Here is a 16,492-nt window from a genome sequence, read left to right on the forward strand (position 1 = left end):
ACATATACAAACATACAATATTTTGCTCAGAGTCTGGGGACAGGGCACAATTTCCTAGGCTTCTTAACTCCTGTATTAGTGAAGGAAGTTATATTTTAGGAATTAATGAGTGAAAAAAAAATTCCTGATTGAAAAGAATAAATATATGCTATAAGTCCCTATTTGTTTTCTCAAACTCTAGGGTGTAACTTTGTAGACAATTCACTACTTTTGTCAATAGGTACCAATGGCAAGAGATCGTATCAGGTCAGTGGAACTTTCCGAAGGCATTTCAGACTTCTTTCTCTGCTTTTAGGTGTCAACTGTGAAATTTAATCTTTTATGTGGAAAGTGGTTTATTGAAGGGTTTGTAGTTAGTTCAGAGAAATTCTTTTTCTGACCAAAGCATCTTTACCTTATTTTTCAGGTGTTTAAAATAGTAGGTAGTGTTTTTATTTAGAAGTATGATTCTTCTATTAAATGCCAATATTAAATTGCTCAGGAAGAAATTGGTTTGCCAAAAAGACTTAAGAATTAATGTGTCCAGAAAAGATACATGTGGGTGTGATTCCAAAATAGTTCAGCAGAAGGGAAACTTAATTATGCAGCTGTTATGCCCGTGCAACTCATCACTTCTCTATGAAACAGAGAATGAAATATACATAGTTCCTATGTTACTATTCTTTGTATTGCTTGAGAACAATGACAAAGATAAAAGCAACACTTCCAGAAAGGACATCTCTAGCTACCAATGTATGTTCCATTATATGTTCTGAAGAGCCTCTTCTTTTAATCCTGTCAGAGTTGTCATCTGCCCTATTCCAGAAGTTACCATCTAGTAAGATCGCTAAACTCCATGAAAGTACTGTGGACACTTACTTGGGAACTTGTGTTCTTGGCTGAGAGCGAGTAAACGTTTCAACTCTGTAGGGAAACAACGAGAACAATTAAATATTCAATTATTAAAACAAAAGTTGATCCCAGAATGTCATTGAGAACCCAAAGCAGCATTGCACTTGTGAATGAACTGATCTTTAAATTTACCTTCCTCATCTATCACGTAGCTTGATGCTATTCCATCAGTGTCGGTTACATCACAGGAGAAAGTGCCCAAGTCTTCCATCCCGAGGTCTTTGAAGGTCAGTTTTGTTCTTAAGAACAGAATATTTTTATAAGAAATGAGGTCATATAGCATCTGGGGACCTGTGTCCTGCATTTTCTCTGGGCATTTGCACATGCTACTGCTTTTATTTGGAGCACTTGTTTCTATCCACCTTACTGACATAATGCCTACTCACTCTTGCTGTTTCTGGGGAGTCTTTCCTGACATCTGCTTAGGAGGTGATGGTGATGGGAGGAGAGAACTGTTATAAATTTCCCATCCTCAAGCTACATTGCATACCAATACACATGCCAAACAACGATATTTTTAGGCCCTGGCCGGATAGCTCGGTTGGTTGGATCACTGTCCCAAAGCATAGAGGTTGCCAGTTCTATCCCCGGTCAGAGCACATACAGGAACAGGTCAATGTTCCTGTCTCTCTCTCCCTTCCTCCCATGCCAAAATCAATAAATAAAAAAATATATATATTTTTAGCAAAAAATGAATAAATAAAATAAAAGAAAAAAGGTATTTATAGCTGATCAGCCCTCACTACGGAGCCTGAAACATTTTTCCCCACAGGGCAGAACACGCTGCTGGTGACTCTGGGGCCTCTCTCCTGTCAACCCCGCACTTCCCTTCCTGAGGTTACCAAACTACCTGGCGCTGCCTCCTTCATTATCTCTATTCTTTATTGTGTACCTTTAGGGAGGAGACCTGTTTTGTTTCCTGTTGTGTCCTCCAGCATCTAGTGCCTTCTCTGGCACAAATAATAAATATTTGTGGAATGAATAAATAAATCGGTTAATGGTCTAGTTCACTGTGTTTTCTAACTTTGGTGAACCATAATGCTAGTCAGTGTCTAAGATCAGCCAAATGTTTAAATGTTAGTCAAATGTCTTTTCTTTGGCCAATGTATGTTTTACCTCAAGGACTTTACAGCATCGTAACTGTAAAATGTCTTCAAATTATATTCAGTATTTCCTTGCCATTCTCTAACAAAATTACTATTTATTTTTGATATATTGGGGGCTGCTTTATAATATAAATAAAACTGAGCAATATTTTACTTAATCAAATACAATCCAATATGATTGATACTATAAGGATATAAACCTTGATAAGTAAGGCAAAGCAACAAGAAAACTCAGAATCTTGGGGCTAACAGTATTAGATCATAAAATCAATCTTCTTCACCCTTTCCTATCCCATAGAAAGAGTAATCTGAGGTCCATGGGCATTAAAAACTGCCCCAGGTCACACAGCCAGCTCCTGGTAGAGCTGCAACCGTGTCCCTCATAAGTGGTGGTGAAAAAAGCAGAACAGATTATGTCTAATCCATTCAACTTTTATAGCAAGTAGCAAGTTCTTCCTTGCTTCCCTCCCATAAGCATCCTTACCATTACTTTAAGATTTCAAAATTTGTAGAATAATGATGATCATTTAAAAATTTTACTTCTTCTTCTTTTAAAACTACTCTATGACACATCATCTGTACATTGCATGTGTGTTCACCACCCCAAGTCATGTCTCAGTCCGTCACCATTTGTCCCCCTTATACCCTCCTCCGCTTGCCCTTACCAACCCCTCCTCCCAGCAATCACCACAGTGTTGTCTGTATCCACGAGTTTTTTCCCCTTTCTTTTTTTGCTCAATCCATGCACTCTGCTCCCCCTCTCCCACAGCATGGATGGACCCGGAGAGCATTATGTTAAGTGAAATAAGAAAGGTAAGTACTATATGATTTCACTCAAATATGGAATCTAATCACCAAAATGAACTAACAAGCAAAACAGAGATCAAGTCATAGAAAGCAGGCTCACAGCTGTCAAGAATTATTTTTAAGGCTTATGTTTATGTCAATCAAAGCTCTTCTAACACCATAAATGAGGTAGCACTTTAAATGGAATAATGTGAAAAGTACTTTACAAGTATTGTTACTTTTTAAGGTTTATACTGGTTATTCTTTTTTACATTACCAGGTATAAAGTATTTGTGTTTCATCCCCTATACCAAGTATTTGAAACGGAAAGCAAAGCGTTTACTTCATCCTTCTTTTATGAAAAGGAAACCCATGATTATGACTGAAACAGTCCGTACTTGTTGCCTTTGCTTTCAACTTCTATACGTGGAGAGTCCTCGGTAGATAAATAATCTTTGGACCAGGTAAACTCAGAACTTGGAGCCATCTGATTGCATTCGAAGATCAAGGAAATGATTCCATCATCATCCACACTTACAACAATCTCTTTGGTTTCTAGAAAAAAAAAGAAAGACAGGCACTGATATTTTCTGGTAAAAATCGACCCAGTAAGGGTTCCTAAGATCTTTTACTTTAACCTTAAAGCAGGGCTTTGAACCTGTGCAAGGGAAAAGCCCCCGTTGCTCACCGTGACTGACAATCTGCTCTACAATTCAACTTTTATACTGTAACAGGTAATGAAATAAACGTGCCATGTTTCTTAGTCAGAGCCAACATCATGGAAAGTATTGTTTGGCCAGGGCTGAATAAAAACTGGTTGACGTGACTGATGGCCCAATTGTGGGAGTGAGTTGATCATAAATAAAGGTGAAAAGGCAGCATTCAGAAAAAGAGAAGTTGAATGGTCCTGATGAGAACCTGATTCATGACTTTGTTTTAAAAATACCCATATCCAGCTTGTCATCAGTAAAGGATAAATAAGAGATAAGAAAACCAGAGGAAAATCGAAGGGGAGAAAGTAGAGGTGATAAGAATTGCCTTTAATCACATATTCAGATTTTGTAAATCATTTAAGAATGGAGAAATATATGAAAACTTGTTTTGCTGATCAGATAACCATAAAGGAATCAATCTAAAAATGCTTCTCTAGATGGGAACAATAGCAACCTAGAAATGACTATTATTCAACTGTATGGACATTTAAGTGGAAACAAATTATAAGAAATCCTTAATATGTTTCAAGAAGATTGGCATTTAAATTTTAAAAGAAAAATAACCCTGTTAGTGTTTTGAGTTATTTCCTTTTTGAGAGTTATAATAAATTGCACCTGCCTGTAATATGGAAGTTCAAAAGAGTTTGTACCGCATATAAAATGTTCACCTCTACATCTAAATCCAGTTTGAAAGGTAAGATACCCTTCTCAAATTGACATGCATTCAATTTCCAGTCTAAACTTGGTTTGTTTTTCATGTATTGGGAAAAATATACTCTATTTGATTTCAAAAAGGAGCAGCTTTATTTTTTGAAAAGCACAAAAAAATTTCTAATAGATACTTCCCAAGGGATTGAAAGTTTTCTCTTTAGATTGTATGATAAGAAGCCAGCATCTTGGCCTACTGTCCACTGAAACTTGTCAGGGGAAAAATTGTAAAATTTCACTCAGGTGGAAGGCCAAAAGAAAATAAGTGCTAATATATGTATAATTTATCTATTGCTGCCTAACAAATTTCTCCCAAATTTAGCAAGTGAAAACAAACAAAAAAAAATATCTGTCATCTCACAATTTCTGTGGTCCAGAAATTTGGAAGCAGTTTAGCTAGAGAGTCAAGATGTCATCTGGGGTTACACTCATCTACAGGCTTGAGTAAAACTGAAAGATCAACCAAGATGGCTACACACATGGCCGTTAGCAACAGGCCTCCCTTCCTTCATATGGACCTTTCTATAGGGCTGGGTGTCTGCCTTCCTCCAGAGTGAATGGTCCAAGAGAGAGAAAGGAAGAAACTGCAAAGCCTTTATAATCTACCCTCAGAAGTCACAATCCATCATTTCCACCACGTTATATTCATTACAAATAAGTATAGAACATGCTCCAAGAGGAGAATAAAATACTTCTTTTAAAAAAAGAACATCATTGCTCAGTGAGCCATGACACAAGAGCCTTGGTTCCAAAGCCTGGCGGGTGATCTAATTTGTGTCTGTATTGATGACTGTGTGTGCTTCAATTACAAATGTTTAAAAAGTAGTTTTTAACAACATGGGAAGCTTAGAGAAGACTAATTCTAGGAGATTTAAAAAATTACATTTTAAAAACAAATAGGTAATTTTCATATTTGGCTATATGGATAAAAGGAAATAATGATCAATTAAAGAAATTTTTTTTGTTTTTTTCCAATTTTTTAAAAAAATTTTTAAATTTTATTTTTTAGAAAGGAGAGAGAGAGAGGGAGAGAGAGAGAGAGAGAGAGGAGAGAGAGAGACAGGGGGGAGAAGCTGGAAGCATCAACTCCCATATGTGCCTTGACCAGGCGACCTCAGCATTTCTAGGTCGACGCTTTATCCACTGCGCCACCACAGGTCAGGCAAAGAATTGTTTCTTTTTTAAAAAGATTTTATTAATTTATTTTAGAGAGAGAGAAGGGAGGAGGAGCAAGAAGCGTCAACTTCCATATTTGCCTTGACTGGGCAAAGCCAGGGTTTCAAACCAGCTACTGTAGTGTTCTAGGTCAATGCTTTATCCACTGCACCACTGTTGGTCAAATAAGTTTGTATATATGATATATATGTTTGCTTGCTTATAGTTTGCTTTGGGTGTGGGGGACAGGCTGTAAGCAGGCATGGTTGTTATAGCCTAAGGCTTAGTTTTAAAACTAAGCTTTTCCCCACACCCTTGACTGTTACATGATGTGGGGTGGTGCACTCTCATGAGGAATCCATTATGCTTCAGATAAGTGACTCTGTATCAGAGACTTCCTTGTTTGTCTATTGGATTAAAGGTTTTGATTTCTACACTATAAAATGGGGCAGAGGAGCCCATGCTAGAGGAGAGCAGAGAAAGGCCATGTGGAGGAGAGGAGAAGCAGCCAAGATGGCAGAGTGCTGAAGGAGAAGCAAGTTTATGCAGAGTTTGTGCAGGGAGAAGGAAGGAGATGGGGAACAGAGGTGAATAAGTCTGGTGATCTAGAAACCTTTGATTCTAGGAAACTCTGATAAGTCAGTGGCTTTGGGAGCCCTGAATGGAAAGGGAAGTGTTTTCCCACTGTGTGTATTTCTTGCCCGCTGGGTGCAAGCTAGGATAAAGATGATGGCCCACCAGTTCTTGGCTCCGTTGTTTTATTATTGTCTGTCCAAATCAAATGCGAACCTGCATGGGCCAGGCGGCTGTGACAGTCGCCATGGCTACTGGCTTTACAACCACCAAGGTCTAATTGTTTCTTTAGTGAACTGTCTATCATATATTACTTTTAAAGGACGGCATCTACTTCATTGGAAGTTACAAACCATGTTTTATTTCTATTCCTAGTAACACATGACTAATCCTCACAATCCATTGTTATATAACAAATAGTGAACAAATACTCTAATTAAAATTTAAGACTAACATCTAAGCATGCTGAGGTTTAGACAGTGTTATAATACACAGCGTGATTGAGTCACAGAGAGAATATAACTTGAAAATTTTGTATAAATGTATTGTTATGAAGAGGAAAAACGGGATGGAAGTTAAGTAAACTGTTCTTGCTATTTGTATAATATTTGTTTTAAAGGCATGGCAGTTCTTCATATTAATCATTCATTGCTTATCTGTAATCCCTTTTGAAAGGAAGCGAATCATCCACATGTTTGCTGTTTATATATTAGGGGTATGACTTAAGTTTACAACAGAAAACACTGTGTAGGTTAAGAATCTTGATTTTCACTAAGTCAAAAATTTGGCTTTTCTGCAAAGGAATCACAAAACTGAAAAATTATAAACAATATAATTAGATTAACCTTTCTCTAAATTCCATAGATAACCTTTGTGCTCTACTACTTCACCCAGCTGGAATCTTGCCCAAAACTGAGAAGGAAGGAAAACAAGCCTCGAAGAGCTAATGCTGATGTGGCAAAGTCCACACATTACAAGTATTTCTGGAAACTCCATGATAAACTCCATAGACCATTTCTTATAATCTATACTTAACTTGAGATGATTCAAGCAAGTGTAGTTGGTTGGTTTCTCTCGGTAGATTAAAACCCCAAAAGGGAGGGAAATAAGATGCTGCCATAAGCAGGCACACCGAGAGTAAGAAACAGAACAGCAGGAAATGAGGCAGAAAACAAAAAAGCAGAACCAACGACATTATTTCTTGGAAAACAGGAAAACCCTGCTCAGTTGATGTCTCAATTGCTTGAGTTACTGAAAGAATATAGAATTGTCTTGTTGAATTATTCTGGAAAATTAATTTTTGTAAAGTACTTGGATATCTTTTATGAAACCATGAACTGAAACAAAAGATGTTATGTTAAAATCCCAGGCCATCTAGGCCCTGGCTGGTTGGCTCAGTGGTAGAGCATCAGCCTGGCGTGCAGGAGTCCTGGGTTCGACTCCCAGCCAGGGCACACAGGAGAAGAACCCATCTGCTTCTCCACCCCTCCCCCTCTCCTTCTTCTCTGTCTCTCTTTTCCCCTCCTGCAGCCGAGGCTCCACTGGAGCAAAGTTGGCCCGGGTGCTGCGGATGGCTCTATGGCCTCTGCCTCAGACGCTAGAGTGGCTCTGGTTGTGACAGAGCAATGCCCCAGATGGGCAGAACATCTCCCCCTGGTGGGCATGCTGGGTGGATCCAGGTCAGGCACATGCGGGAGTCTGTCTGATTGCCTCCCTGTTTCCAACTTCAGAAAAATACAAAAAAAAAAAAAAAAAAAAAAAAAAATCCTAGGCCATCTATGTGTTTCCACCTAATCCTATGAGTCTTACATCATTACTCTACAGCTAGGTTCTAATGTAAGAAATGTATTAATTTATAGTTTTAGAAAAAAATGTGTAGTTTTTTGAAAGTCTTAGATTAAAATTTCTAATTTAAAAATAAGTAATTGTCTGGACAGACAAAAGAAGTAGAGATAGATGTAATGTCAACTAGTAAATAAGAGAGCTTTTCTCATCTATGAAGCTTTTCTTGATTAATCATGTCAAATAAGCACATGATAAACACTATCTACAGTGGGTAAGAAAGAGGCACGAACATCTCTTCAATTTATACACACATCATTGTGGCTATGATGAGTGTGAGTGGTTGAGTTATTTAAATAAAATGAAGAAATAAATAAAGTATTTGACACAGTTTTAAAAATCACATACTTTTAAGTATTTCCCATTGTATAAAATACTCCCATGTATAATTTTAGGGCCAGAAATTTGAAAAAAAATATATTACATAAAGTTATTGAACTCAAGTTTTATTCATCATAAAATTCATACAACTCCTCATCAAGCGCGAGAAAACGGGAAATGTAAGTAAAAGAATCTACAACCACTGTATAAGACCCACCCAGTTTTTAGATCCTAAATTTTTTGGAAAAGGGTGCATCTTACACATGGGAAAATATAGTAATTAGATTTTTATTTTTCAAAAAGCTGCACTGGTTATTTAATCAAGAATAGGGTTAAATTCTACAAGGGCAGGGATTTTTTTTCTTCCTTATTTTTCATACATATTTATATGTGCCAGAGACTGGATTGAAATGGCACATTTAGAATTGCAATGTTTATTTTATTGGAACTTATCTTATTAAAGCTTAAGTGTAACATCAATATTTTTATAAAAATAAAAATAAAATAAAAGTAACAATAAAGAAAAAATTCTAAGGCATAGTGGGTTTCCTACTTAATTTTATGCTCAGAATGCAAAGTTGGATCTTCTCTCTCGCAAATCAATGATGCTGTTGACAGCATCATTCTAAAAATAATCAGAATCTCAAGATTTTGGAAAATTCAAATTTATTAAAAATAATTTAAATATTAGTTATTTAAGCATATTTCTTGAACTCCATAACAATTCTCATTAGGAAATAATGTTTAGTTAAAATAACTTAATATTATATTGTAAAGAAAGAATGCAGTTTAAATATTTGTGTAATTATAGGATACGGTTATTGTCTTAAAATGCAATGCAGTAATTGTCAATGCCATGAGCTTGTTGCCTATTTGTCACATGAATTAAAATGCTGATGCTTTCAGATTCTTTCAATAGGCTTTTCAAATTCAAAGAGTTCTGTTATTGTTAAGTTTTAATTAATTTGTTAACATGGTTCTGTGAATAAAGTGTTTTTAAAGAGTGACTTTGTAGATCCAGTATTTTACAGTATCTAGAATAGGAAATTGAAGTTGTATTTGGAAAAAAGATATACTCTTCCTGAGTTCTGGGTTTATAAATAGAGAAAAAGGTGTTTTTGGAAAAACTTTAAAATTACTTGGGACAACAAAGAATAAACGAGAGACGTTTAAAACAAAAAGACATCTCTTGGAAAAATGTAAAAGTAGACAAAAACAATTTAAAAATGAGCTCAGAGATTTTTCTATTTGAAAAGGAAGGACATGTTGGATTGTAGAGTTCTCTTTGTATAATAAAATCAGTATATATGTTTTTCTGGAAGGGCCAGTATTTCCACATATTAAAAAATCAGAAGAATTAATGGTAGAATTCCTTAAATAAAGGAATCCTGGTTACATAGTAGGCAAAAAATTCTACTGCAATTTTACAAAAGGTATATGACATTCAAATGAATGGTTCTTTTCATAAATGCTCTAGAAAAAGCAAGAGCAACATAATGACAACACTTCTAATAGGCCTTGGGCTAACACTGGTGACAATACCCCATGAACCTGGTGCAGTGGCAGAGTGACAAAGGTGTAGCTACAACATCCTCAAGTTTTCTTTTTTGAATGTCCCATGGCCTGAGTTCTTGCCAAGCATTGAGCAGCTCTTAATTCATGGTTAAACTCATAAATGTCTAAAGAGCCACATTCTATGAAACTGCTTAACGTATGATCAAAATGATTTACATACTTAACAGGTAGGCAGTGGCTATGTTTTCCTGTCAAAGCAAAGGAATCCCTATTGATATTCTCATCTAGATGAAAGGCCATCTCACTTTTCCATGGAGTTGAGCTGGAAAAAATGGACCAAAATTTGTCAGGACTTATATTTTTCTCAAAAACCACCTTTGGATCAGCTCAAGAACATGAAGAATCCATTCAAGAGCACAGGAGATTTGGCTATAGAAAATGAAAGAGATTATTTTGGTTTGAATAGGATTTAAGAAGAGATGTCTCTGGTCACCTGCCTAACCCCAAACAAATTCTTAATACGGATACAGAGGGATGTTACAGTACTGTGTGGAATGGCATTATAATGGTTCCTGCAGGCTTGTTACCATCCCCTGTACATGAATGGGCAAGGCATGATCTAGGACTAAAATAATCTATTTGGAAACTAATTCTATTTCACTTTTCTCTCCTCCTCAAAAAATGATTTTTTAAAAAGATAAAAATATAAAAGCAGAAATAAAATCACAGTAAATTTTCATCTGCCTATACATTTCATAATCTTATATGAGAATTCTTACTCCTATAATTTAGTCTTTTACATCAGCGTTAATAGATAAGTTTTATAAGCTTTAAAATTTTTTCCATTATGGTTGACAGTATTATTAGTTTCAGGTGTACAGCATATGTGACATATCACCTTAAATAACTTACAAAGTGATCACTCTAATAAGTCTAGTACCCACTTGGCACCATACATAGTTATTACAATATTATTGACTCTGCTCCTTATGCTGTACTTCACATCCCTGTGACTATTTGGTCACTGCCAATTTACAATTTTTCTATCCCTTCACCTTTTTCATCCAACCCCCAAACCCCCCTCCCATCTGGCAACCAGCAGTTTGTTCTCTGTACCTATGAGTTTGTTTCTGCTTTGTTTGTTTATTTTACATAAGCTTTCATTACTTGTCTTTCTCCATGGTGTATATGTGTGATGTTTAAAAAACTGGAGAGTGGGACAGAATAGGAGATAGAAGCAAATCAATGTAATCAGTCACAAGTGCCACTGAGCTCGCCTCTATTTAAGATGGGGAACACAGGCTGACCTGCCACTGGTTCTGCATTGTAGTCTCTGTTGACACTTCCTTCCCAGTTCACCCTTCATAAAAACGGTGTTCATTACGAGGTATTTAGCTGTAAGGCCAGTAGCCATGGCCACCATCACAGCCGCCTGGCCCATGCAGTTTCACATTTGATTCGGATAGACGGTAATGAAACAATGGAGCCAAGAACTGGTGGGCCATTAGCTTTAATCCTAGCTCGCGCCCGGCGGGTGAGAAATACACACAGTGGGAAACACTTCCCTTTCCATTCAGGGCTCCCGAAGCCACTGACTTATCCGAGTATTCCTAGAATCAAAGGTTTCTACCTCACCAGCCTTATTCACCTCTGTTCCCCATCTCCTTCTCTCTGCACAAACTCTGCACAAACTGGTTTCTCCTTCAGCACTCTGCCATCTTGGCTACCTCTCCTCTGCAATGCTAATTTCAGGAACCGAGAGAGAGCACGAGCCCCAGGTCTGGCCCATTTTATAGTGTAGAAATCAAAACCTTTAAGCCAATATACAAATAAGTAAGTCTCTGATACAAAGTCACTTATCTGAGGCATAAATAGGATTCCTCATGAGAGTGCACCACCCTACATCATGCAACAGTCAAGGGTGTGGGGAAAAGCTTAGTTTTAAAAAGATCTTAGTGTTAAAAGGGCGGGAAAGGCTTAGTCTTAAAACTAAGCATTAGGCTATAATGACTTTGCTGGTTTACAGCCCGTCTCCCACACCCAATGCAAACTATAAGCGAGCAAACATATACATCATATTTACAAACTTATTTGACTGACACTAGGGTTAAGTGTACAAGCTGTGGCTTCAAAACAGAGTCATACTCACTGGCCAAAACATGGCAGTCATTCATTATGTTTTTCATTTAATAAATGAGTACTACACACCAGGTACTAGGCTCTCAGCACATAGAAAGAAAAGACAATTCCTATTCTGAAAGAGCCCACAGTCTAACACACAGTTTATAAACTGGGTTCATTCACCAGAGGCGGATTAAGATCGGTTGAGGCCCCAGCTGCAGAAGAAAATATTGAGCCCCTTAAAAAAAGAGAGACAAGGAAAATAAAAATTCATGTTAACCATATTTTTAATTAAATAAAAAGATATTATGTACTATTAATGTTAAAATTGCACACATGAAACCAAACTTGGTGTCATTAGAAAAAAGTGTAAAGTTGGGGTTTTGTGGGCTCTTCAGAAGTTGAGGCCCAGCGCACGCGCCAGGTGAGCCCATGGTTACATCCACCTCTGGTTGCCCTGTAATTACCTGTTGTAGTTGTGAGGTCCGTTGGCAATGGGGGAAGGTCACATGAGGAACCAGGTCTGGGGACTTAGGCTGAAACTGCCCATACCCATGACCACCAAAAGAAACGGCACAGGAGCATTTTGAAAAATCTGTCAGCCAATGAAATTTCACTATGTCATATCAACCCACCACCACCTTACCTACGCTATAAATTACCCTCCTCCCCCCAGCCGGGAGAAACTGTGCGACTTCCCTGGCCCCTGTCTTGTGGACCAGTGAATCTCTCCCGGGATGCGCTCTAAATAAAGCTTTTGCTCGTCCACACTTGGTGGCTACATTCTTCTTTCTTCCTTGGTGGGAAATACCTTATAGTAGTAATATAATGGTATAGTAATTAAATATATAGAAATGTAAAAAAACCAAAAATATGGAAGATATATAAAAGTAATTAAAATAATATTAAAAATAATTATTAAAATTAAATAAAGTTATGCCATTTGGAGAAGAATTAATATAGTGGGTGCAGATGTGATAAACAGACTCTGCCTTTCGAGCAGGGCCCAGTTAGTGTGTGTGTGAAGTTATACATAGATAAGAAGTGGCTTGGTGTCATAACTTTGTAAGTTAAAGTAAATAAGATCATCTTAAAAAGTGGTTTGATGTAAACATTTCAGTAGATTAACATAAAAAGGGTTTCCTGCGAGGAACTCTCAAAAAGGTGGTTTGAGGTGATAATCCTGTAGACTGACACCTGTTAGAAGGCGTTGGCCAGAAAAGGTACTAAAGCTGAGGGGCCCCCTGCTGTAGTAGTCACCCAGACTCCAACGTTGATGTGGACTGTCCACGCAGCTCTGAGCTCTGACCAAAGCCAGCTGAGAGGAGCACAACAATGGGGCCCCCTTAAGCTGTACCCAGGCACGCCAAAAGGATTTGTGAGTAATAAATTGCCTGTGTGATTATTGCAACTAATTTGTGTGTCAGTTGTGTCTTTCCTCTGGTGGCACTTAGTGTCGGCACTTATCAGTAGCATCCTCATAGCCACCTCAAGAGTAGTCTTGAACATGGAAACAACCAAAAAGCCCTTCAATAGAAGACTGGATAAAGAAGATGTGGCACATATACACTATGGAATACTACTCAGCCATAAGAAATGATGACATCAGATCATTTACAGCAAAATGGTGGGATCTTGATAACATTATACGGAGTGAAATAAGTAAATCAGAAAAAAACAAGAACTACATGATTCCATACATTGGTGGAACATAAAAATGAGACTAAGAGACATGGACAGGAGAGTGGTGGTTACCAGGGGTGGGGGGAGGGAGGACGCAGGAGGGAGGGAAGGAGAGAGTTAGGGGGAGGGGGAGGGGCACAGAGAAAACTAGACAGAGGGTGACGGAGGACAATCTGACTCTGGGTGAGGGGTATGCAACATAATTTAATGACAAGATAACCTAGACATGTTTTCTTTGAATATATGTACCCTGAATTATTAATGTCATCCCATTAACATTAATAAAAATTTATAAAAAAAAAAAAAAAGAGTAGTCTTGAAGAGGCTGATAAGCAGGAGTGTCCCACTGCATGGGGAAGTCGAATCAGGGATGCCTGATAGACGTAGAGCTGAGGCTCTACTGGGACATCACCCAAAGAGCTAAACAAACAAAAATGAATCTCTGCCCAGGCTCAGTCCTGGAGATTCTGATATAATTGGCCTGGAATGGAGTCTGGAGTGCAGTCAGTGTTTCTGGAAAGTTCTTGGCATGATTCTAATGTACAGCTAGGATTGAGAACTACTGTTTTAATGGGCAAAAGAGATCAGTTTTTAAGCAAATACAAGCACAGTTTTCTAAATCAGGTGACTGTCACAGAGTCAGTGACTACGCGGAGACCACATAGTATGCACTGTGGAAGCCAGGGGAGACCACCTCACAATCCCCTATACAGGTTTCATGACACAGCCCTGACCCCCAGTCCTTATACGTATTTATTGACACACACAGCATAGAGTCAGGGGCAAAAACGAGGCAGTCAGGAAGCAGAGAAGAGAACCAGGAGAAGAGAATGAAAAAGTCAGGAAGGGGAACTTCTTTAGAACAGATAAAAGGGCGGTGGCGTAGTGTATAGAGCGTCGGACTGAGATGCAGAGGACCCGGGTTCAAGACCCCGAGGTCACCAGCTTGAGCTCATCTGGTTTGAGCAAAAGCCCACCAGCTTGAACCCAAGGTCGCTGGCTCCAGCAAGGGGTTACTCGGTCTGCTGAAGGCCCGCGGTCAAGGCACATATGAGAAAGCAATCAATGAACAACTAAGGTGTTGCAATGCACAATGAAAAACTAATGATTGATGCTTCTCATCTCTCTCCGTTCCTGTCTGTCTGTCCCTGTCTATCCCTGTCTCTGACTCACTCTCTGTCTCTGTAAAAAATAAATAAATAAAAAAAAATTTAAAAAAAATTAAAAGGGCAAGGGAGTAGCTCAAATGTCCCCACCTACTGATTAATCAGAATTGCTCATTCTATCCCTATTGAGCTGCATTCAGCACAGTACTGTGTTCAGTACTTTTTATCAGTAAAGCCACTGTGGTCTTTGCCTCAGGGCACTGGACTCTGTCCCGGTTCTTAGTTCCTATACAGGGCCTCTCCAGTTGACTTAATTTTTTAATAGTCGGCCAGCTTCCTCCTTCAGAATCCTCCAGGAGGCCACTGAGCACACATTTGCATTCTCAGTACTACCAGGCTCTATGACTGACCAGTTTTTAAAAATTGCGATTGGTTAGTAGGTTGCCAACCCAGTCCTCGATCATTATTTCTTCTGGTGTGTGTTCTTTAACCTGCCTTGCTCCAGGTAGCCAAGTCCTAACTTTCAGTAACCCAGTTTCTGTTTGGGACTCTGCCTTGTGTCCGGGTTCTTTCGGCCATTACCCGAAGTGTCCCGGCCATCACCTGGAGAACACCTGCAGCCTGTCCTGCCAGTTACTGGTTGCCCTCCGGATCACCTGCTACACCTTGGCAGGCCTCTTTCTTGTCTCTCGTCTGACCTGGCTCACCTTGCCTCCAACCACACCCCGGGCCTATTCAATCAACACACATACTGTTGGATAAATTAAAATATCAAGAACAGAAGTGCCTTTTGTGCACCAACAAATTTATACTAAATATTTTGCAGCTTATTCTTCTCATAAGCATTTTTAGCTAATAGGTTTCTCAGTAGATTATGGCACTTAGTCCATTTTCTAGACCCCTACTAGACTGTGGCAGTGCTAAGCTATTTCTGCTGGCTTATCTGTTGACATCAAAGGGAGACCAGTAATCTTACCAACCTCAGTGGGTTAACTTTAACTGGAATTTAAATTGCACTTGAGGTGTCCTGTTAGATATATTTGAGGTTTGCTGTTACATGATAAGCTTTATTTTCTATCAGAAATACTAATAATGCATTACAAAAAAAAGTCACTTCTTCTGAAATATATAGCAATTTGAGTTTTACATCCCAAATCTTGAAATTGATAACAGGCCCACCACCCCCTTCCCATCCATTCTAACATAAAAATAAATATCTGGGTAAAAATAATATGTTAGTTTTTAACAAAATTAATAAACACAGACAACCTTAACCTACATGTAAGTTTTTTACAAGGAGTTATAAAACCTTAATACCTAGCTTATAGCCTGTTCAGCTGTGGAAAAATATTTTTATGAATACCTAGAGAGCTCTCTGGTTATAAACTCCGGCTTTCCCAGGCTGTGGCCCAGAGGTTCCCAAGCAGGCTAATCTGGTGCTGTGTAGCGTATTAATGTCTGCAGCTGGTTGTTCGTAGTTATATTCTGGGAATGGAACAGCTATTTAAAAAATGACTTTTGGTGCCTTATTCCAAATCAATGAAACAAAACTACTGCCCAGGAGCTACCCAGGAGATCCTTTTTTGGTGGTAACATCTTCATAGTGAAGGTTCTGTTATGTCATGTGTGGCCACCTGCCATCCTGAAGTTATTTCTTTTTTTTCCCCAGTTGATTTTTAAAAAATTAATCTTAATTTATTGTGTTAAATGGATTCAAGCGTCCCACTGAATACAACAGCCTCCCTCCCTCCTCCCCTCCACCATGTCCCTTTCTACACCTCCTTTGTCCCCCTCCTCCCAACTCCTGCCCCCTTTTCCCTCTGGGACCTGCTGTCCTGTTATCTGTATCTCTGTGTTATGTATATATAATTTCACTAATCCCTTCACCTTCTCTGATCCATCCCCTCATCCCCCTTCCCTCTGACAGCTGTCCCTCTGCTCCCTGTGACCCTGCCTCTGCCTCTATTCCATT

General features: G+C 38.5%; 1 protein-coding gene across 2 annotated transcripts in view; it reads right to left on the bottom strand.

The window, feature by feature from the left end:
• MYOM1 (myomesin 1) overlaps window positions 1-16,492 on the bottom strand; it is a 156,677-nt gene that overhangs the window by 28,155 nt on the left and 112,030 nt on the right. For both annotated transcript variants that reach the window (XM_066352429.1, XM_066352431.1), the window contains 3 exons: window positions 3,182-3,338; window positions 1,024-1,130; window positions 859-903 (listed from right to left, as the gene is read on the bottom strand). In XM_066352429.1, coding sequence (XP_066208526.1) covers window positions 859-903; window positions 1,024-1,130; window positions 3,182-3,338 — 309 coding nt within the window. The remainder of the gene's footprint in view (window positions 1-858; window positions 904-1,023; window positions 1,131-3,181; window positions 3,339-16,492) is intronic.

Source organism: Saccopteryx leptura, chromosome 11, assembly GCF_036850995.1.
Source record: "Saccopteryx leptura isolate mSacLep1 chromosome 11, mSacLep1_pri_phased_curated, whole genome shotgun sequence".
In the NCBI taxonomy this organism is placed as follows: domain Eukaryota; kingdom Metazoa; phylum Chordata; class Mammalia; order Chiroptera; family Emballonuridae; genus Saccopteryx; species Saccopteryx leptura.